Consider the following 22,229-nt stretch of genomic DNA (forward strand, 5'->3'; position numbering starts at 1 on the left):
TTACGAGCTACGTGTATTATACCGCAAGCCTTGGAACCAGATTTGCTGGCTCATAACAACAGTTCAAAACACGGATTCATAGGGCGCGAACAAGAATATTAATAAGCAGTCATGATAACTATAAAAAACTGAAAATATACCATACATTGTATCGCAGAAAAAATCTAGTACTTTCGCTTCTATTTTATGACGTTGATAAAACTCATGACCATAGCAACGCAATGATCATTGCGGCCTCTAGTTGTCGCGGCACAACTGACGCTCATTCCCACATATGAACTTGCTGGAGGAAGTGTAATATCAAACCCGTGTGAGAGAAATTCTTCGATGGCTCTATGTCAGCTGTGAACCGTGAGGAACCAACTTCTTATCTATCTAACAAATTGTTCCTTAATAGATTAAGAAAGGACAGCTACCAGGTATTACTTCGAGGAATCATATCATTTTGTGCCATTACTCTTTTAGCCGGTTTGCTCTGCTGCGTGCACGACCCCTAGGAACAACGCTGAGCAATGAGTTTCACCAATAACAAACAACGTTTAATTGAAGACAAAGTTAAACAGGCGAGTCGGCTGGCTTGACCTTGACAGTGATTTTTTTAGAGTGGTCTGGATGCGTACCATCAGTTGTGGTAAGAAGGGCGCGGCGCGGTCACATAAACGTGTGAAAAGTCATTGAAGGATATGTGAAAGAGTCAGAAAGAGTCAGAAACTTTTTTCTGTTCCGTTTGAGACGTGTTTGTTTGTCTATTTGTTGTCGTCTGTTCGTCTCCGGTTTCAATTATGTGTGTTTAAGTGGATGCGAACAAACACTAACAACCTGACCTTGCGGCTTGGCTCTATGCCACCTGCAGTGTCATTCCCAGCCGGCTAGGAACATGAGAGCCGCCAGGACGCCCGCGCTCGTAAACGCTCCATAGATTTTCCCCTTTTCATTATAGGAACGCGGCGCCTGATGGGATTCATTGCAACGGTGAGGGAGCTTTGACCGGTCTTCCGTTCCGTGGATGTCTGCAGCAAGCGTGGTGGCCCGGGATACCGCAGCAGGTCCTGCGGAGGAGCGTCCAGATGGGCACCGAGACACGCAGCCTTCCATTCCAGAGGACAAGTCGAATCTCTCGGCTAAGTTGCACTCGGCACGCTGTGACGTCATCTTCCTGCAGACTCAGCACCGGCTTACACTCAAGGGGTTGCACGCGGAAATCGCCAAACTGCAGCAGACAGTCAAGGGTAAGGCTTGAAGTAGGTTTCATAGTGACACAGCTTATCCTTTCTTTGGCCACATATACAGCTCTACAGGACCCAAGCGGAAAAGGCTGAGTCACTAGGTTGTAGATAATTTCTCAGCGTCTGATATTTGAAACGAAGGAAAGGGCCTTAAAGCGATAAACTGGCAGCTGAAAGTAACCCCCCAATGGCGGCCGTCATGTTGCACACTTTTGACCACTAGGCATGTGACTTTATAGTTTTACGTCTAGATTTTTTTTCTTTATTTGTTTTGCGGAGTTGTTTCCGCAGAGGGGGCAGAGATAAAGGCACAATGCCTGACATAGCCTCTGCCCCCCCCCCCCAATCGTACAGTTCAACATGGAGCAACAAAATTTACAATCAAACAAACAAAAAAAAACCGCTGTAACGAGATAAAACATCGCTTTGCACAGATAACATAATTGATGATATCATTAATAAACACGAAATGAAGCGTTCACAAAGACAGGTTAAACAATTCTTTGAAGATAAAAACAAAAACATCTGCACACTCTGCAGAAGAGCAAATAACACAATATTCAAAAGGTCAAACAGATACTGCAATGCAAATTTGAACTACAGAAAAAAAGTGCGCAACGTTACACCCAGAAAAAAAAAGAAACAAATTATACCAAAGAACATGCTACGTCACTTGCCACTAGAATTTTTCTGCAAAGATGTTGAAACTACCAAATGGCTGGTCAAAGTTTATGTTGATATATGTTCTATTAAGCATTTTAGTGATCTGAAAATGTGAGGCTTGTCGACCAAAGTTTGTTCTCACGTATGGTGTTTTTCGAATTGGATTTCGTAAAAAGTATGGATTAGAACTGGTAATGGGCGTCGAGTGGAGTTTATTTCTATGTATCAATTGCAACAGTCTGAAATAATAAATTTGATTTGCCTTAAGAATATTATACTTAATAAAGAGTGGCAGCGTTCTTAAAATCCTTATGTCGTCTCTATAATTTTCACCTATCCATAGTATCTTTTTTTTGTAAAATGACTAGCTTATTGTAGTTTGTAGCTGTTGTTGTACCCCACACTATGATGCCGTAACTGATCCTAGAATAAAATAAGGAGTAATATAACGTTAGTTTAAGCCAGGCAGGAATTAGATTTTGAATTTTATAAATCATGCCTGTAACTCGGGACAAGTCGGCTTTTAGTTTGCTGACGTGCGTATTCCAAGAAAGGTCCTCAGTGAACCAAACACCTAAAAAATTTTGTTCAACCACCTGCTCAAGTACCGTGCCTTCAAATTTGATGTTTATAATGCTGTCATCTTGGTTGCCGGTTGGCTTAAAAATCAGATACTTAGTTTTATTGGTATTGAGGCTTAAGCTATTTTTGTAACCATTTGGATAGTATTGTAAGATATTCATTGGCTAATTTTTCTACACTCTTTTTTGTTAAACCTGGAAAAAACACATTTGTGTCATCTGCATACATTGTCATCTCGGGGCAGCCTGGAATATCCGTTATATAGTTTATATACACTAGAAATAGCGTCGGCCCCAAAATAGAGCCCTGAGGAACCCCAGAACGTATTTTAATTTTACTAGATATCATATCATTTACGCACAGGTATTGGTACCGATTTGTGAGATATGTTTTAATTAATTTTAACGCCACTCCGCGTACTCCGTACATTTTAAGTTTTTTAAGTAAGATACCGTGTTGTACGGTGTCGAAAGCTTTCTTTAGGTCTAGAAATAAACCTAGAGTGACAAGTTTTCTCGCAATATTCTCAACTATTTTATCTTTTATTTCAATCAGGGCTGATTCGGCAGACTTACTTTTCTGAAATCCATGCTGGAACTTAAAAATAATTTGAAATTTTTGAAAAAAATTATTTAGCCTCTCATTGATAACACGTTCAAATATCTTTGAAAATACAGAAAGAACAGATATCGGCCTGTAATTATTAACTTCAGTTTCTCCTCCGCCCTTATACACAGGGATTACTTTTGCAACTTTTAGCTCATCAGGGAACTCACCAGTCTCTAGCATCTTGTTTATTATATTCGATAATACTGGACTGATTATGCAAGCGGTGCATCTAATTGGTAAGGCTTTAATTCCATCCTCACCTGCAGCCACATTGTTATCTAAATTATTAATTATTTTGTAAATTTCTTCATAAGTCGTTGGAGCAAGCATAATCGAATTTTGTTGATTTTTTTATCTTGCACAGTCATCATTAGTTGTATTTTTAGCCGATTTGATAAAATGCGAATTCATTGCGTCTGCGAGCTCTTTCCCTGCCACACTTACATTATCGATTATCAGTTCCGTGACACTACAGCGTTTTTGCTTTTTGTTTGTTAGATCGTTTACTGTATTCCAAACTTTTCGACGGTCATTGTGAATATGCTGAAATTTATTTTGATAATACTCACATTTTGCTTGCTTTAAGTCAGAGTTCAACTTGTTTCTAAATTTTTTTAACTCAGACAGTAAACTTAGATTGCGATGATGTACGAAGGCATGGTACTTGCGGTCTTTTATTTTTATTCTTTTATATAAATCATTTATTATCCATGGTTTTCTAATCTTTTTAGGCTTTGTTTTAGTTTCACATAGAGGAAATGCTATATAATAACAGCGTTCGAATTTAGACAGGAAGTAATTATAGGATTTTGTCGGATCATGTTCATTATAAACGTCTTCCCAGCTTTCTTGATATATTAAGTAACCAACATTTCTTAGCGTTTCTTCGTTTATTTTGCGGTGATAACGTTTTTCTTTATTTAGATTACTTTTCGCGGTTGAGAGAGTTGCAATGCAAAAGATAGGCAAATGGTCGCTTATGTCGTGCAAGATAACGCCAGCTGAGATCTGGTTACATTCTATGTTTGTTAGACAAGCGTCAAATGATGTCGCAGTGGCTGAGGTAACCCTAGTAAGCAACGTTATGGCGTTATTACAGGCGTATTGTTGAATAAGATCTCTGAATTCTCTCGCATATCCGTCATCCAAAGCAGAGTCTATATTCATATCACCAAGAATCATAAATGGTAGGTTAGGCCCCAGAGCACAAAATAAGTTTTCAATGAATGACATAAATGCAAGCACGTTGCCGTTTGGCGGCCTATACAAAGCTGCGACTACAGAATGTGGGAACTTGACAATCAAACATTCTACATCATCATTTATTGTTGTTAAATCTTCTATAATCTAATATTGTAGGTTATCTTTTACCTAAATGGCTATACCGCCCCCCCCCCCCTTTTTTTTGTTAACTCTGCACACATTTTCACATCTATAACCACGCAGAAGTGGTGGCAAATCTTCGTTTTTTAACCAAGTTTCTGTGAGTGCGATTGCATCGAATTCTATATTTAAAGAGTGTAAAAGAATTTCAAGATTGTCAACCTTATGTTTTACACTTTTTGTATTTAAATGTATTGCCGAAAACTGCCTATCGTTTCTTTTGTATTTTTGTTAAATGACAGGCAGTCGTAATAATAACAGTCGGTGAGAGCTTCTTCGGTCATCATCGCTACGATTGTCCAGAAGGGCTGTCACTGTGATTAGTTTGCTATCTTTTCAGCATCCGACAGGCAAGCGATCCTGATCGCGTTCTCATTCTCGGTTTTTCTGGCAAAGACCTTGCCCCCAGATGACCACCTGAACATCCATCCTACGCCCTTTTTCTTTGAGATGGCAGCACCAAGTAGTCTTTTGTTTAAGCCAGTTAGGTGTTCGTTGGGGTAAACGGGGTGATTGCTCCCCCCGTAGTCAAGGTCTTTGGTCGTGAATCGGTGCTTTTTGCTTTTCTGTAGTATCTTATCTCATTTTGAGCACTGCACGAATCAGACAATTATATTCTTATCCGATGTTTTGAAAGACGGGACTCTGTGACACACGTCAATATCTGAATCTCTGGTCGGCTCGTCTCGAATAGTTCCAATACGTTTTACAATGTCGTACGGGTCACCTTCATCCGGGACGCCTTTAATTTCAAGATTGTTTGATCGCTGGCGCCTGCTCGAGCTGCTCGATCTTCTCGCTCAGCCTTCGGTTCTCGGAGGACAATTCTTCATTTTGTTTAGTCAGCTTTTGCATTTCCTTCCGAATTTCGTGCATCTCTTTTTTAATTTAATTCACACTATCTTATGTGTCACTGCAGTTTTTGACACTATCCTTGATATTTCGATGGTCAACTCTGATTTCACGTCTTAAGTCATCAACAGCCTTCGCGATTTCTTCACCGGTTTCTTTGTTCATATCTCAGACTAGGAAGGCGAAGTTACGCAGATTACACAGCAGAAATTTGACACTTTAAGAAGATCAATCACAAAAACAAACAAAAAAGAATAACAATGTGCTGTGTTCGGCATCAGTGCGCAAAACAGGTATATGTATATTCTCTTTTAGACAAAAAAGTAATTCTCACGTGCAATAACAGACGGTTAGTGTATGCACTGCTTGCGCGCAACTTCCGAACTGAAGACCAGGCCGGTAGACTGGCTTCCTTTTACAAAGAAATCCGCCGTACCGCGCACAGTTAATTTCTTATTGATCGTTAATAACAGTACTCACGAGATAAGTTATGTTTTCTGTCGTTCAACTCCAAAACGTGCTTTTAGACAAGAACTACGGCAGCTTCGCAATGCCTCTGCTCGATGCCGTCAGGCGCGGTGCTCTATTTTGGGTTTTTAGCGGAGCGAGACACTAATCTTTGCGGCTAACAGTATTGAAACAAAATAGTTTATCATGTTTTTTTACAGCGATCGCAACACAAATCTCGCCTTCGTTTTGCGTAAAAGCCTCAGGATTAGGTACGGTCACGTGTATAGTGGTCAAAAATGTACGACATGGCGGCAGCCAAGTGGGGGTCACTTTAGCCGGGTGAACGGGATACCAGTTTATCGCTCTAAGCACCTCTACCTCGTTGGATATTCTGCTATAGAGTGCTACTGTGCATTTTCAGAACCCGTTTTACGGTCCTGTAGCCAACGATTTAAGCGAACAAAAGGCGATTTTTGGAATAGTATCTACGTTTAAAAATCGGCCAGGATACGCCGATTGTACAATCATAAAGCCTCATTTTGTAATTTTTTTGTTTTTGAGTCATAATTTTACCAAATATCCACTTTAACTTACTTCGTGAATTTACATAATTCAGGCGACATTCAAGTCTTTAATATACGCTTCAAATTGTTCCTCCGCTTTAGCCAATCGAAACAGTTTAAGACGTGGCGTAAAAAGACTGAACTGCTCATGACCAAACAAATTTTAATTTATTTAATTAATATTTTACATCCCAGCATATTGCCTATGTTCATTTTGAATGCAATAACTTTTCTGGAAATAGACTGCTGCTTCAATGCAAGCCCAAAGAAATCCGCTTTGTTTTCATACGCAAAACAAATTTATTTAGTGCGCGACTTGCTCAACTGTTTTGAGATCGCTTAACGGTAGCCCAAAAAAAAAAATCCAGTAAATGACAGGTCCACAGAAGACGCCTGTCTGTCATATGTGTGTCTATCTCTAGACTGGCCTCTGTTCGCTGCTTTGAGTCTGTGCCGTTTTTAAATGGTCCAATTTACGACCTCACAACACAGACGACTAATATCACCAAAATACCTAGCTTGACAGGAATACTACGTTATCAAAATGATTGAAACAAACACGCAACCTTAAAACGGAATTGTAGAACGTTCTTCCTGTAGCTTACTAGATTGAAAACAAAAAATAAAAAAATCTTTCCCGAAGAATATTCAGTTGAAATGCTCTTGCGTTCATCTGTATATCATTCAAGACAAAAACTTTTCTCACTTCAATTTATTGTGTGCTATGACAAGCCGCGTTTACTTTTTTCTGTTACTGACGGTAGCGGTATAAAACACTCTTACATAATTAGTTACACACGAAACTTGTCGACAGAAAGAACAGATCACAATTTTGATTAAAAAACTTGATTCCGCTTTATAATTTTAGAAATAACTGAGCCACTTAGACCAATCTAGAAATTGAACTCCAACATTCAGCCAGTTTCCGGCATCAAAATGTTCAAGTGTTAAGTTGGCCCCAAGAACGTGTTTTCAATGGTCACTCTTGCCCTCATCAGCAGCCCTAGGATAGCTAGTGTTTTCTTGTATGTCCTATCTTGACAATCTATTTATTTTTCTTCTTCCAGGCATGCAGTTTGCACTTTTCAATAACGGGATTACACTGGTGGATGAAGGTGAGTGCGCGCAAAGCACTTGGTATGACGTTTCCAGGCGTTAGAACACATCAAGATTAAAGTTCAATTAGATTATGGCAGAATACTCTCAGATTTTATTTTGAGTAGCAGACTGATACTTATAAGCAAAACCCATATATTTTTATATTATTTTTCGTTTTTCGAAATTACCAACAGAATTTTTCGTGAATTGGGGAGGTCCACACGACTTACTTTTCATTAGTTCTTTTAGGCATTTTTATTTCTCCATTTAGTTCACTTTAATGCAATGGAAATATTATCAGTTAATAACGTTAAAATGAACATTGTATATAATTTTATTACAACCAAACTAAATTGTACTTTTACTATAATGAGTATATGATGAATAAACTTTGTGTATCTGCCCACTAGTCAGATTAACGCAGCTTTGTCTACAAAAGCTATGAAGCAGTGTTGCGGAATGGTCACCCCCATTTCATTCCCATTCTCTTCTGGGGAATTAGAGTTTTCCATATTTCAATTCCTTTCAGCTCTTAGGATTGGGGACACTGGGCCCCATCCTACTCCTGGAATGGCTGAATCGTTCCACTACATTCCTCTAATTCCTAAACGTAAAAATTGCACTTGACAGCTTCACTGTGTTGCCGGCATAAGCAGCATAAAGCTGGCATCATCAAACGCGTTCACAATTGCAAAAAAAAAAAAAAGAATTCTAAATGCCTAAAAAAAAGCATTGATTTTACTAAGCGGAGCGCTGGTGGCACAAAGTGTGTCTTTACATTGTACTGCAAACATCGCGAAAGGCCCTTGATATGACGATACTCTCGCGGCCACGTGGCTCGCAGCAAGCAGCCGAAACTTAAATTCACTCATTTTCCTTTTATTTTTGCAAACTTTTTTGCGTTCAACTTTTATGACATACACGGCCAGCGTGTTTGTTTGATAAGACCATAAAAATATCCAGTTAGTTCTTGGCGCACGAATAAGCTATATTACTGTATTCTCCAAATACCAGCACAGCAACACGGCTAGTACGCTGCTGGAAGCGACTCCATGCACAGCGGCAAGAACACATCCTCTGCCAAAGTGCAACCTCTACGGCCCAGTACGAGGGACCGCATAGACCGTATAAATAGACCATGTCACGAAACTTGCTTTAAAACGCATAAGTTCACGCTTGTTTTACGAATCTAGATACTTCTTATCATATTCAATTCAATTCTTTATGTGTTTTCCAGGCGATCAATAGAACGTTTGCTGGGCTCAAATATACGTTTGTTCATTGTGGTTCGTTCATTATACGGACGTTATCGGTTTATTACCTGTTATTTGTTGATCGTCTTGCTCATTATTCGGACATGGGCCAATACATATTTCCGCATGAACCGCCGAGGTATTTACTTGCAAGGTCATTCATGATGCACTCCGCGAGCTCTCAGTTGCCGGCGTTTCGCGGTGACTAAAGTATCTGGTTTTAACGCGAATGAGGTTGTATGTACCGGGTGATGCCGTAAGGGCCAACAGATTTGGTAAGCCTTGCAAACTTAGAATTCCAATCGAACATACGTCAAACTGGCCACGCAACGCAGTTTCCCAAAATGCTTGATGTCTTTTTTTTTTTTTTTGCGAGTGCAATTCAGAGGTGGTGAAATATTAAAAATAGTGCAAAAACGGCGGTCTCAGTAGCAGCTACCACCCACCTCTCCTCCTCAGTGGCCCTCACTGCAACGATCACGCCTCGTCTAGCGCGGGACTGTCTTTCTGCTGGTCCAGTCAGTTCGTTCACGCGACAAGAGCGGTGATTATAGTCTACTTCACATTACGATGGACCGCAAAAGACAGCGCTAGAGCCATGGAAACCAATCCAGTGCCGTCTGAGTGACGCGTGACCCTGGGGTACAGCAACGTGCCGAGCGTGTAGTCCCGCTCACGGTGCTGGATTGCCTGGGGTGACTCGTAGCGTCCGCAGCGGCTCATCGCAAGGCGAAGCAAAGTATGCAGAGACTAAAATCAAGTAATATGAGCGGGAATCCGCTAACTTGCTTGTGACCCTAACTCGCTTGAATGTAAAACATAAAACAAAAAAAAAACAAGCATCGGAACAAAGACCAAGTAAAAGGCGGACTTACACGTAAAATTGCAGTGTAAAAAAAAACAAAAAAAACATCGGAGCGAAGCGCAAGAGGAGAAGAGAGAAGTGAATCTCGCTTTGTTTTAATACCGAAGCAAACCCACATTTCGCACCTCAAAAGTGCGCGCGCGAATGAACGTGGAAAACAGCAGGGTTGGCCGCCTGCTAAACAACACCTCCTCGAGCATTAAAAAAAAAAAAAAAAAAAAAAGGCAATGACTGATCATCTTTCGGTGGCGTGTGAGTCAACGAGTTATCAGAGTTCAGCGAGTTATGAGTCGCACCCGCTCCCAGATCTCAGCCTTTGCGCGCGTGCATTCTCCATGCTGTCGCAAAAAAAAAAAAAAAAAAAAAATCAAGAAAAGGACAACGATGAGGAGCCGGGCATGACAGTTTCTTTCTTCGCAACTCTTTCCGTTTCTTTTGCTTGGTGTTTGCTTTCTTGTTTCGCTCATATAACGCCAGCGAAGTCCGTCGCCCGCGCATCCGTGTGCCAACCACCAAGTGGCCGTGCAACCACCACCGCCACCCCCCCCCCCCCCCCCCCCCTTTGACACTTGTTCTTTGTATTGCATTTGTTTTTGCGTATAGGCGTGTAAAGGCTCCACGCGGGTTAGCGGTCTCCCGCTCATTTTACTTCTGAGCAACTGACTCGCTGACTGGCTCAGTATAGCTGACCATATACCCATAAAAAAAAGCGGGCCCATTTTATTTTAATTTTATTCCGGGCAAAAGGCATCTAATTCTATTCCTATTCTATTCTCCTCAATGTTGCCACCATCTCATTTCTCTTCAATCCCTGGGTCGCGAAAATGCGGAAGCGTTCCGGAATCATTCCAACTCCGGAGTGTATACTTCATACTGCAACACTGCAGTATGAAGTATACACTTTTTCAGTGACGAACACGTGCAATTCGCGATTTCATCCTGGGTTGAGAGATTGGATAAAATTTTATTCAAATACATTTATTTATTTTCCTTATTATTAATGATTAAAATAAAGTAAGTCATAATAAAACTAATATGTAACCTGCTTTCTTGGTTTTCAGAGTTGATAGCGTGTTATTTTTCCTATTATTCGTGAGCAAAATAAGATGCATCTTTCGGTGACTTGTCTCGGTACTAGCAGACAGAAAGGTTCCTTACCAACATGCGATATGTTTATCTCTCAGATTCGTACAAGGCGCGCATCGAAGAGTTGGAGGAGAACCTGGACAAGTGGTGCTGTCACTGCCGCTACCTCACTTCCCAGCTGGAACACGCCAACAAGGCTCTCGTTGCGCTTAATCAGCGAATACAAGTTCAGGTGAGATGGTCAGCCAAAGACACAAAAAATTCAATGCGGCTGTCGAAAATGTACACCTTTTTCTCGCAACATTACTGGCTTGATGGATGGATGGATGGATGAATAAACGAATGGATGGATGGATGAATGGACGGATGGATGGACGGATCAACGAGGTAGAGGGGCTTAGAGCGATAAACCGGGGTTCCGGTCTGCACTCGAAAGTGACCCCCATAAGGCGGCTGCCATTGTACGCAAATTTGACCACTCGTCACATGACCAAACCAAATACGTGACGTCACAGAAAAGATGGCAGCGCCCATGCAGCGGCTGGTCCCAGCTGGGCCGGAGCTTGTCGGATGCTTTGTTGGTTGTCGTTCGTCTCGGCGAGTTGATTTCAGACGCGGAAGCCGTCATATGAGGCCGGTCGAAAGCGACTCCAGAGTTCAGCGTGGTGTCTGACGTAGGTATAACGTGAAAATACGGAGGAACGGTATGCATTTCGCTGGTGACCGACGGGGATGTTGCCACGAAAGAGACAATCGGCCCTACGTTGCTCGGACCTCGGATTCATTCAGACACCGCTAGGATAAATTTTAAGGCAACGTTTCTGTGCTGGCGTTGACCATCGGAATCTTCGAGGTTTGCAGTGAAGCGTGTGCAATATATTTGGATACACAGTTTAGCGACGGAAATTGCGTGAGTTGTGCTTGGCGGTGTGCAATCGTGGTGCAGCTTCGGTCAAATGACCGAGGGCTCACTTTGGTTGTACGGCGCACCGGAAAGCTGTCTTGAAGCTGGTAGTTCCCGTGCCATGCTAAATGATGCTGTGCTGCTTCCCAAATTGTTCCGGCGTAGACGTGTACTTTCACGGAGCACAGGTGTTGCTGTTGGTATTGATTCTGCTGGTCTGTCGCGCGTTTCGTCGACACCAAAGTTTCATAAACACTCGTTACGCGAATTGCAAGCTGTATGGACATTTCATCGCGCGTGTTACCTACCCAGTTCACCCGTTCACGCCGCTTTGCGACGACAGTCTGCAGCGGCTCATTACCAGAAACGTTGTCCCACATCCATTTCAGGTCAGCTCGTCCTCGGCAGTCGCCTAACCCCGAAGGAGAGTATTTATTCGGACAGAATGTCTCTGAAGCAATGGAGCTTCTTTAGTGGTCATGCTAGACTCTCTTCTGTCTGTTGTTATATTATTACCGATGCTTGCCCCAGTCCTATCTCCTATCAATATTTATTATTCTAGAAAGTTCCAGGCATGCTCAGCTGTCATTGTATGTATTGTATAGCCCTTCACTCTGTGTGGACCCTGGCGGCTCCTAAGCCGAGTTGCCCGATAACAAGACACGGGTGGCACATTATCCCGCGTCTTAAACCCCCGGCGAGCCGGGAACCAAGTCCTATCCCGAGCCCGGCAGAAAAACCGCAAGACGAGCAAGTACCACAAGGACGAACCTCGGAAATACACCACGAAGAACCTGAAATCCAAGCCAGTCGCTGCTACCAGTAAGAACAATTGGAATTAGGTCTTTTGCCAGAAAAACCGAAACTGACTAAGCCAACAATGACAAACCTGTAGCAGCAAACCGCGTCCGCTCCCACCATCGTTTGCATGGCTGTCGCACCTCGTACTGTGATGCCCTTTCACGCAAGGTTCATAAGACGTCGGGGGCTGGATTGAACAATATGACCATATGACCATGTCACATGCCACAGTGGGTAGATGGACAACCAGCTCCTGCAGAAGCTATACTTCTCGTGGAAGAAACTGCCAGGCACTGGTTTGAGAACCAGGAATCCTCCTTAACGTTGTGGGAAGTTTGCAAGACCGAGCTGAAGTGCAAGTTCATCAGCCAACATTGACGAGAAAGAGCCGAATTCCTGATTCTGTCCAGGACACGGCCCCAGCAAGAGCGTCACCACCTTTGTGGAGGATGTTTTGCGCCAGATCGAGCATCCACGTTAACCCTGATGCTACAGAAGACAAGAAGCTAAGAACCTCATATCCTTCATGTGAGGGACAACACCTTCGGCAGCCTTGTCCGCAACCCCACGACAGCAGTCGAAGGGTTCATATCACCGAGGCTTCCAACATTGAATGTACACTGCAGGCCCGAGCCTGTCAATATCAACAACTCCTTAGCGTCTCGACACTCGAGTCGTCCAGCTGCAACTTCGACGCCAGCCCCCCAGGCATCCGCGACATCATCCACAACAGTGTCCGGGAGGAGATAAGGAAGCTAGTTCCTGCCATCTGTTGCCCGGCTTTTATTTTGATTGCCGAGATTGTTTCGGAAGAAGTTCGACAGGCATTTCAACTGGAGACTTCTTCGAGCAAAGCGGCATCTGACGAACCGAGGGCAACTTATGCCACAATGTCACAACGACCACCACCGGCTACCTGTTACTATTCAATGCCAATTCAACGAGACACCCCAACTTCGAAGCATTCCCGACATCGGGAAGAACCAGTGTAGGTCCGCGCTGAACAAATTACACCGAGGGAAACGGAGGTGCTGCGAATTGCCGACCGAAAACCACTCTGCTATCATTGCATGAGGCCGACCATGTCTACTGGCGGTGCCCGTACAAAGGATTTGGCCTGCAAGGGTTCGTGCCGAACGACCCTTGACTACGTCTCGACGAGCGTCCGCGAAAGATTGAGGATTATCTTCGGCGGTCTTTGTCCCTGGTGCCGACATTACCCCGAAGCTCGTGATCCACTTCATCTGAACGGGAGGTAAGCACGACAAAGCAGGTGAGCGGCAATGCAAGGACAGTTGATCTGTTGTCGGTTGTCATCCAAGCACAATACCTAATAATTAGCTGACACTAATTATCTGTGTCCACGCCACGAAGCACACAATTTCCAACTTTGAGGGAGAATGCCGCTGAGTGACTTGAAGAAATAGAATGGTTGGTGGCTCCCAAAAGTGGACTGCAAGCATCACCAGACTTCACTTTGCCACACGAGACTCAAGTTGCAGTGGTCGCGGGATGCAGAATAAATCGCCATTACGAAATGAAAGTGAAATGGCTTGGATAGCAAACAAACATTGTCGCCAGCTATCAAGTCAACGGTACAGCAAAAGGCACAGCCACGTAACCAATACATGCCCGAACTTGCTGCATTAATGCAGAAAACTACAAGGAAAATTTCCTGATTAGAAGCCAGCCCTGCAGCTTCAGTGCATCAGATGTCAGTGGCCGCACATGACGTATGATTACAAGACGGCATCAGTCGGTCAAAGTTGCTACTCGACCAAACTGTACACCGACGTGCCAGGAGCGTCATCCGTCAACAAGGTCCACAGGTACTGCGACTGAACGCCTGACAGAAGACTGTCGCAGAAAGAACTTGTTATGGAACCATTTACTAAGAATCAATAATTATGTAATCAAGTGGAAATAAACATATTTGATACAGTAACCACATGAACATATTTCCGCTTGCCTTTACGCCTTGAAAGTCTATACACCAAGAATTGTGTTCACTGCACTCGCAGGTCCTTTTGAGGACACTCGCATCTCTGACTTTTCAATATTAATTAATGGGACATACCAGACTGGCAGACTTGTTGCATGGGGCTGCACTCTTTCCACCTCTCCTGAACACCTGGTGCATCCGAAAACCAACTCCAGTGGTGTGAAAATGTTATTTATTAATGTATTCCCTCCAGGGGCCTTCGTAGGCATTCCAGAGAGGATACTCAAAACTACACATATGATAATAACATTAAAGCACACTGCTGTAACTTGTTAATTGCAAAAACAAACACACCTCTGAGCATATACTTTTATAGTATGTGTTGATGCATAGTTATATAGCAGGACACTCCCTATACGTATGACACAATAGACCCTTTGCAGAACCCCCTCAAGCAACACAACTGTCACCATTTTTTTTCCGCGTAAAGCACACGACTGGGCCCCAGTTCACGTCGAATGCTAATGCAGCATTACGAGTCCAATAGGCGCCGAGCCAAGTTCACAGTGATGGCGGACATAACATTCTTGCCGAACAAATGCCCAAAGTATGAGAAACTGGGGTAATTAGAGTAGTAGCTACTGTAATTCGTTTCATCACAATTTGGCAAACGGCAAAGGCTACAGTCTCGGCGAGTCAATAGGCACATTGGAGAGAGGCACATGACAACGTATCATCAGAGTGCTCGTCTGCACAAATTTGTCACACACCTTCGCTCCGTCTCTCTGATTGGCTCGAGGGAGCTGTGGCGGTTGCCCTTTTCCAAGTTACAATGATACGAAGTATAGGCAGCCCACACTTTCCAAAAAGTTGATTGAAGAGTCCGAGAGGAACGGTCAACATTTTTCAACGACTGCTCTTCAGGCAAGGGATGAACACAATTGTGAATCATCTTATCCAGGTAATTTGAACAAGTAAATAATTGACCGACTAATGCAATACACTCTTAATGAAAAAGGTATTGCTGCAATAAATCCTACGAAGGAAAAAAAGGTGCAGTTAATCTATGCATACACCGAAACAGTTGTTCTTATAGCAAGAAGAATACCTTTGAAGCAGGTGCCTGCAAGGATTTATTCACCCCCACACTCAATAAAACGTCATCCTCGTAGCTGAAAATAAGTGTGCACTTCGCACTCACAGAAAAAGGAAGAAAACCGATCGAATGTAGAATCGTCGATTAGCACAAAAAGTTAAAGATCGCAGGAACTTCCTCGCTAAACGTTGCTATGGTTATTCGGTGACGCAGGTCTGAAACAACTTCACTTAGGCCCTAACGCGACGTATACCTTTCGCTTCGATTCTCAGACATTCCAACGTTCAAACAAAGCTAGAAAAATGCGAATATTTTATGCCTGGAGTTATATCGTAAAATTGTTGATAAGTGCTAAACGCAAAGATCGCAGGAGCTTCCTCACTAAAAGTTGCTGTGATAATGCAGTTACCTATGGCTGAAACTAATTCCCCTAGGCCTTACATCGGACGCATACATTTTGTGTCGATTCTCCGACATTACAACGTTCAAACAAAGCTAAGAGAATGCGAAATTTTATGCTAAAAGCAATCAAAGTTCTATCGATCCTCGAACAGATCCCGAATCCGAGCACCGGTACGGCGATACGGCTGATGCTGCCTCACCGGTGTAAATAGCCAGATGATCCAGTGCGATCTTGCGCAAAAAGGGTATAAAGTCTCATTCCTTCATATTTTCACATTATACCTGCGTCAGCGAACACGAAAAAGCCCGAAGTCGTCGGAAAGCAGCTGCACATCACGGCTACCGCGCACCGAACAAACTCGCATCCGCCAGCTCTGGGTGCTGCCATCTTACCTGTGACGTCACGGCTCTTGGGAGGTCACGTGACGAGTGGTCACATTTGCGTAAAACATGGCGGCAACCGGGGGGTGTCACTTCCGAACTTCCGGTTTATCACTCTAAGCCCCTCTACCTCGTTGGGACGGATGGATGAATGAATGGATGTATGGATCATTACGGCTGAAACCCTTAAATAGGGCGGCGGCTTCCGCCTCCTAGTCGGCGTTTATAATAAAAACAAATATTAACCAATAACATGACACGTAATATTTTATAGTGATAAATTTATCGTGTACAACACTTCCGAATTTATTGCAGGTTCGGCATGCGGCACCAATAAAGCGGAACAGATGCAAAGCGATCCACTATTTTGGGACCTGATACAATTTGTAGAGCTATTCTTGCTAGCATTAAATCGATCCACACTATAAAATCACCATATGGACATGTGACTCCCGGAGTCCGTATCGTATTCGTTCTAGAAGGGTGAATATATGCTCTCACTATTCCAGCGTATTCCAGGTGCCACGATAACAAACATATTGACAAATACATCTCGGGAATGTCAGTGAAGACATAAGATATCTTAACGCTCACTCGCATTTGATATGTTCATGCATCCAACAATCGTAAATGTTTTGCCACAATATAGAGGGAATGTCTTCTCTTTTCGAATTTCGTCAATCCTGCAGACAGTTGGCTTCGATATCAGACCGTCTCGATGAAGATAACAAAAAATTAAGTTTATTTGTTTGGGTTTTTTTCGCTTTGAAAGCAGATCGGCAGGAACAGAGAAGCCGTCCACATGACTTAGTCAACTTTGTCGCTTTCGTGCTTAGATGATTAGACACATACACGCGACCACTCAGACTAACATTTTTTATTACATACCTCCTTTTTGTTTTTGTGATGTAACATCCATGAGCAGACGTTTCCTATTCATTCTAACTTTTTAATACAGACGCAAAACACATAGCACGATTATTTACAGGGCCGGAAATCTCAAGTAAGAGCACGGTTACAGGGTGACGTGACATAGGCGGTGAATCAATACGACTTCATTCTAGTATAAGTATTTTGCTTTTTGGTCTCTCTCTGGTAAGTAAGCAGCCGATGCTTTAGGTGATGACTCTTTTTGCTATCACGTTCTTTCCACTCAATTCACTACCCTCATCGGGTATATTTGTGCGCGATAGAAACTCGCTTATTATACGACAGTCTTAGCATTTAAAGATATTTTCATTGCAGCTGTTCAAACAAGGTTTTGAAACTCACAGCTTGCATAAGTTATCTCACTATTTGGTGTGCAGTTTTCTACCAGGCAGTTATCATTTCTTGGGAAGACGATAACAAGATACAAAAGTAACGCGGGAAAACTGGCAAGCTTGAAATGAAACAGTTCTTTCATTATATCATTTGGCCGCACTCCCAGGATTGGCAACACCAGGCGGAGCTGAAAGAGAAGAACTCGGTCATCGCCAACTTGCAAAGGGAGCTAGAGTGGAAGTGCAGGACGCTCGCGGAGATGGAGATGTCGTCCAGGCGCCGAAGTTTGGTCAGGCAGCTCCCGGGAGGAGGGGCGAGCGCCGCCGAAACCCTGACGCCCCAGAGGATAGCTCTTGCCGGCAGGACAACGTCCCGAAGTCCGGTCCCCGGAAGTAGCCAAAGGTGTGTTTCAGCACTTACGTCCACTATTTGATTTTGCGTTTCTTTTTCAATTACGTCATGAAAAAATAGCAATTAGTCGTCCTATCTACACTTCCAACGTTTTTAAAAGGACGTGGTTCAAACAATTCACAAGCACCTTTCCAGCGAACCGCCAGTCAGCAGAACCGTCAACAAGGTAACAACAATGCAAAAACTGCCGTCACCTTGTTTGCCGTTTCTTTATCATTTGGCAAGAGGTAATGCTCTCAGGCATGACGCCCTTGAAGGAACATATCATGAAGACGGTACGAAACAGCAACGAACTCTAGAGAAAAGGTAAGAGAAGAATGACAAGCGAGAACGCTACCCACTCAAGAACCGAAGTGGGAGACGCAGTATCAAAACTATCTCAAGAGTGCAGCGGCTCTTCCTCTAGTTAACCTTAAACCCACACGCAGCATGTCACCTTTGCTCGCTTTAGCAGTTTACTCTAGCTGCATAATACCCCATCCCTGTTTGTGTCGAAGCGTTTATATAGCGTTTAATAGGTTCCCATAAGACTCATGTATCACTTAAGTTCGGTAAACTAGAAAGACAAAATGTGTTTCCTCACAAAAGCGAAACCGATCGTCCAAGCCCCCAAGGGTTTCTGGAGACCCACACTTCGAGTCTAAGAATGTCTAAGCATGTACATATGGCACTTTTTCACTCACCCAATCGCCTTTATCGCAGGTTGCCAACGCTTCCGTTAGACCGCTACCATGAAGATATGTCCCAGTCATCCCATACATGCACGGCGGCGAAGAAAGAAGTTGTACAGAGCAAAACCGACCCGAGACCAGCGTCTGCCAAGTGCCTACCAGGCATCCCTTTGCCCCGAGGTCCCTCCAGAGCGGGAACGGACCACCTTCGCGGGGAGCTACGTTTGCCACCTCTCATCGATACTGCCAGGGCGTTGTCCTTCCCCGCAAGATCTCTAGTAAGACAACAGCTGAGAGTGCACTGCGACCGCCGAATCTCCGCCGACGAAGACCTGGCCATCGACCAAGTACCGTCTCCAGAGCTGAAGCCCAAGAAGATCACCAGCCGCGCGGTTGAAGTGACTACCAAGTGACGAGCGGTCATTCCTGCTCTTCAATTTGACAAGTTTCGTCCGAAGTGCTGATATTTAAATGCCTCCATGACACCAGGTTTGTATTAGGGAAAGTGCTGACGTGGGTCTGTGTTGTGATAATCCGTGATTCCTGCCCTACATCCGCGATGTGCCTTCTCTGCAGGAGAACAGCCAACGCGTTACCCTAATTAAAATGAAGAGGCAGCTTCATGCACGTTACTCGTCTGATTTACAGATGTATCTTAGCGAGGTGTTCAGTACCCCCTCCCCAGCATTTATTAGCGCTATTTTTAATTCCAAAGTTCCAGATCAGTCAGGAATGTACTGCTTTCAATATACAGCAAGAGCGCAAACTAGTCCTGGAGTTGTTCCAGTGGTATGAAAGAACAATCAAATAAATAACATCAAGATAAGATTATGAGTATGTCGTTTAATATTAAATCTCGTAGTTTGGTGTGCCTGTACCACCATGATTATTTAATATTTTCAAACTAACAGTCTGGATTCTGCAAGTTGCAGATCCCAGTCTACTGCAGTTCCCAGGACTACAGATATATTTAGATGTGTTTACAACACAGCCAGCTCAACGAAGAATCTGCTATTTTTTACCTACTGGGCAAACACAATCTATTTGTCTTTGTTTACTAAAAGCAGTTGCGCCACCAGTGATTATTGCACCAGTGATTATTGCATGACCTCACGTTCCAAAGACTTGTGCTTCTATTTTTAGTGCACACAACCCACGCTCTGTTTAACCTGCAAACGTATCATCGCCTCTCATAAAACAATTTGCGGGGCGATGACACCAAGCGAAAACTTTTCATATCCGTTCTATCACAGCACAAATACAAAAAATTAACCTTTTTTGTTGTTGTTGTTTAATTGAAGCCCTTGCCCGTTCCGACCTTAATGATCATCGTAATATCGTGCTGTCTTATGGTACACACCGGTTTATGCATCTGAACAACCCTAAGTTAGCAGTCGAACAGCGCTGGCTGCATATATAACTCATCTGATGAGCGATTTATAATATACCAGTGTCGCTATACACGGTTACAGGGTTACGAGATAAGTTCCTGTGTGCTGCCATTTTAAGCGATACGGGCGCTGGGGAACGTTTCCGCCATGTCGTTGTCGCGGCCAAGGACGCCCGAGGTAGGGTGTACTAGAACTGGAAGGGGTGCCGACCGCGTCAGCCTCTTCATAGAAGCTGGATGTTGTGCATCCCGATTCTGCCGCAGCGGCCTGGGGTGGCGCTGTCAGTCACAGCGTGAGGCCTGTCAGGCAGCGTTTAGCGAGGCTGGCTTGGGGCCTGTTGGTGCGATTATTTATTCTTGTATTGCGTTGTGTTTCAAGCGATGCAATAATGTATGGCCGCAGCTGCGCCCGAGAAACAAAGGACTCAGAACGATGTAAGAAAACGGCAAAGAAAAAGACGTGGCGGTATTGTTTTGTGCTGGGGTGCATACAAAAAGAAACAGTTACTGTTTCGGACGCCGAGAGACACCTCTCTGTTCGCGAAATGGGATCGCATCATGCATGATTCCAAAAGAAAAAAAAGTGAAAGCCGTTTACCACTCCCTGTAACGCCGAATTGGAGCGCAGCTCTTGAGGAGGAGGAGGGGAGGGTACTGAGGGCCACGTGTTCTCGGGGGGGGGGGGTCACGTGACCCCCCCCCCCGAGGGCACGTGTCCTTGTTGGGGTCACGTGGGGGCAAACACGTGCCCCCTCAGAGGTTACGTGACCTCGGGAGGGGGTCACGTGACCTCGGGGTGTCACGTGACTCCCAAGGTCACGTGACCCCCCGGGTCACGTGACCAAAATTTTTACGCTAGATTTAGCGGGGAAATTTTTTCCGCTAGATTTAGCGGGGAAATTTTTTCCGCTAGATTTAGCGGGGAAATTTTTCCGCTAGATTTAGCGGGGAAATTTTTTCCGCTACCTTTAGCGGGGAAATATTTCCGCTAGATTTAGCGGGGAAATTTACCCATAATGCACCGCGCGGTTACGCCGACGGCGACGCCGATGGCGACGCCAACGGCGACGGCGACGGCGACGCCGCTCAAGCCGGAAACGGGCGCCTAAGAGCTGCGCTCTAAAAAAAAAACTGGTGCAGACAAAAAAAGTGAAAGCCGCTTACAACTCCCTGTAACGCCGAATTAGAGCGCAGCTCTTGAGGAGGAGGAGGGAAGGGCACTGGGGGGGGGGGGGGGTTAAACTAACCAGGGGGGTCACGTGACCCCCAATGCCGATGATGTCATCACTGACGTCATCAGTGACGATGACGATGCGGGTACCGATGACGTCATTAGTGACGTCACTGATGACTTTACCAGCGATGATGACGATGCGAATGTCGGTGACGTCATCAGTGACATCGCTGATGACGTCATCAGTGATGATGACGATGACGATGCGGATGCCGGTGACGACATCAGTGACGTCACTGATGATGTCATCAATGATGATGACGATGACGATGCGGATGTCGGTAATGTCATCAGTGATGATCACGATGACGATGCGGATGCCGGTGACGTCATCAGTGATGATGGCGATGACGATGTGGATGCCGGTGACGTCATCAGTGACGATGACGATGTGGATGCCGGTGACGTCATCAGTGATGATGACGATGTGGATGCCGGTGGCGTCATCAGTGATGATGACGTCATCAGTGATGATGACGATGACGATGTGGATGCCGGTGACGTCATCAGTGACGATGACGTCATCGGGGGGTCACGCGACATCGGCGGGGGTCACGTGACCTCGGGGGGTCACGTGACCTCGAAGAGGGGGTCTCGTGACCTCAGGGGAGTCACGTGACTTCGGGGGGTCACGTGACCTCAGGGGAGTTACGTGACTTCGGGGGGTCACGTGACCTCTGGGGGTCACGTGCCCCCCACGAGGTCACGTGACCCCGGTGGGGGGGCTCGCGCGGTGCATTATGGGACATTTCCCATGATGCACCGCGCGGTTACGCCGACGCCGACGCCGACGGCGACGGCGACGCCAACGGCGACGGCGACGCCGACGGCGACGCCGACGCCGCTCAAGCCGGAAACAGGCCCCTAAGAGCTGCGCTCTAAAAAAGCCGTTTACCACTCCCTGTAACCCCAAATTGGAGCGCAGCTCTTGAGGAGGAGGAGTGAAGGGTACTGAGGGGAATGTAGACCCCTCCTCCTTCTCCTCCTCCTCCCCTAATTCTTTATTATGCTCCGGGAGGGTCACGTGACCTCGGGGGGGGGGGGGGGGGGTGTCACGTGACTTCGGGGAGGGGGGGTCCCGTGACCTCGGGGAGGCGTGACCTG

The 22,229-nt window shown here is 44.8% G+C and overlaps 1 protein-coding gene across 1 annotated transcript; it reads left to right on the plus strand.

Annotated features, from left to right (window-relative positions):
- Window positions 1-1,006: 1,006 nt before the first annotated feature.
- Window positions 1,007-18,914, plus strand: LOC120842785 (coiled-coil domain-containing protein 92). Its single transcript, XM_040213961.3, has 5 exons — window positions 1,007-1,229; window positions 7,396-7,443; window positions 10,729-10,862; window positions 17,586-17,821; window positions 18,533-18,914. The coding sequence occupies exons 1-5, from the start codon at window positions 1,007-1,009 to the stop codon at window positions 18,912-18,914; spliced, it is 1,023 nt and encodes a 340-aa protein (XP_040069895.1).
- Window positions 18,915-22,229: the final 3,315 nt, after the last annotated feature.

This window comes from Ixodes scapularis, unplaced genomic scaffold (assembly GCF_016920785.2).
Source record: "Ixodes scapularis isolate PalLabHiFi unplaced genomic scaffold, ASM1692078v2 PGA_scaffold1__304_contigs__length_218370807, whole genome shotgun sequence".
Classification (NCBI taxonomy): domain Eukaryota; kingdom Metazoa; phylum Arthropoda; class Arachnida; order Ixodida; family Ixodidae; genus Ixodes; species Ixodes scapularis.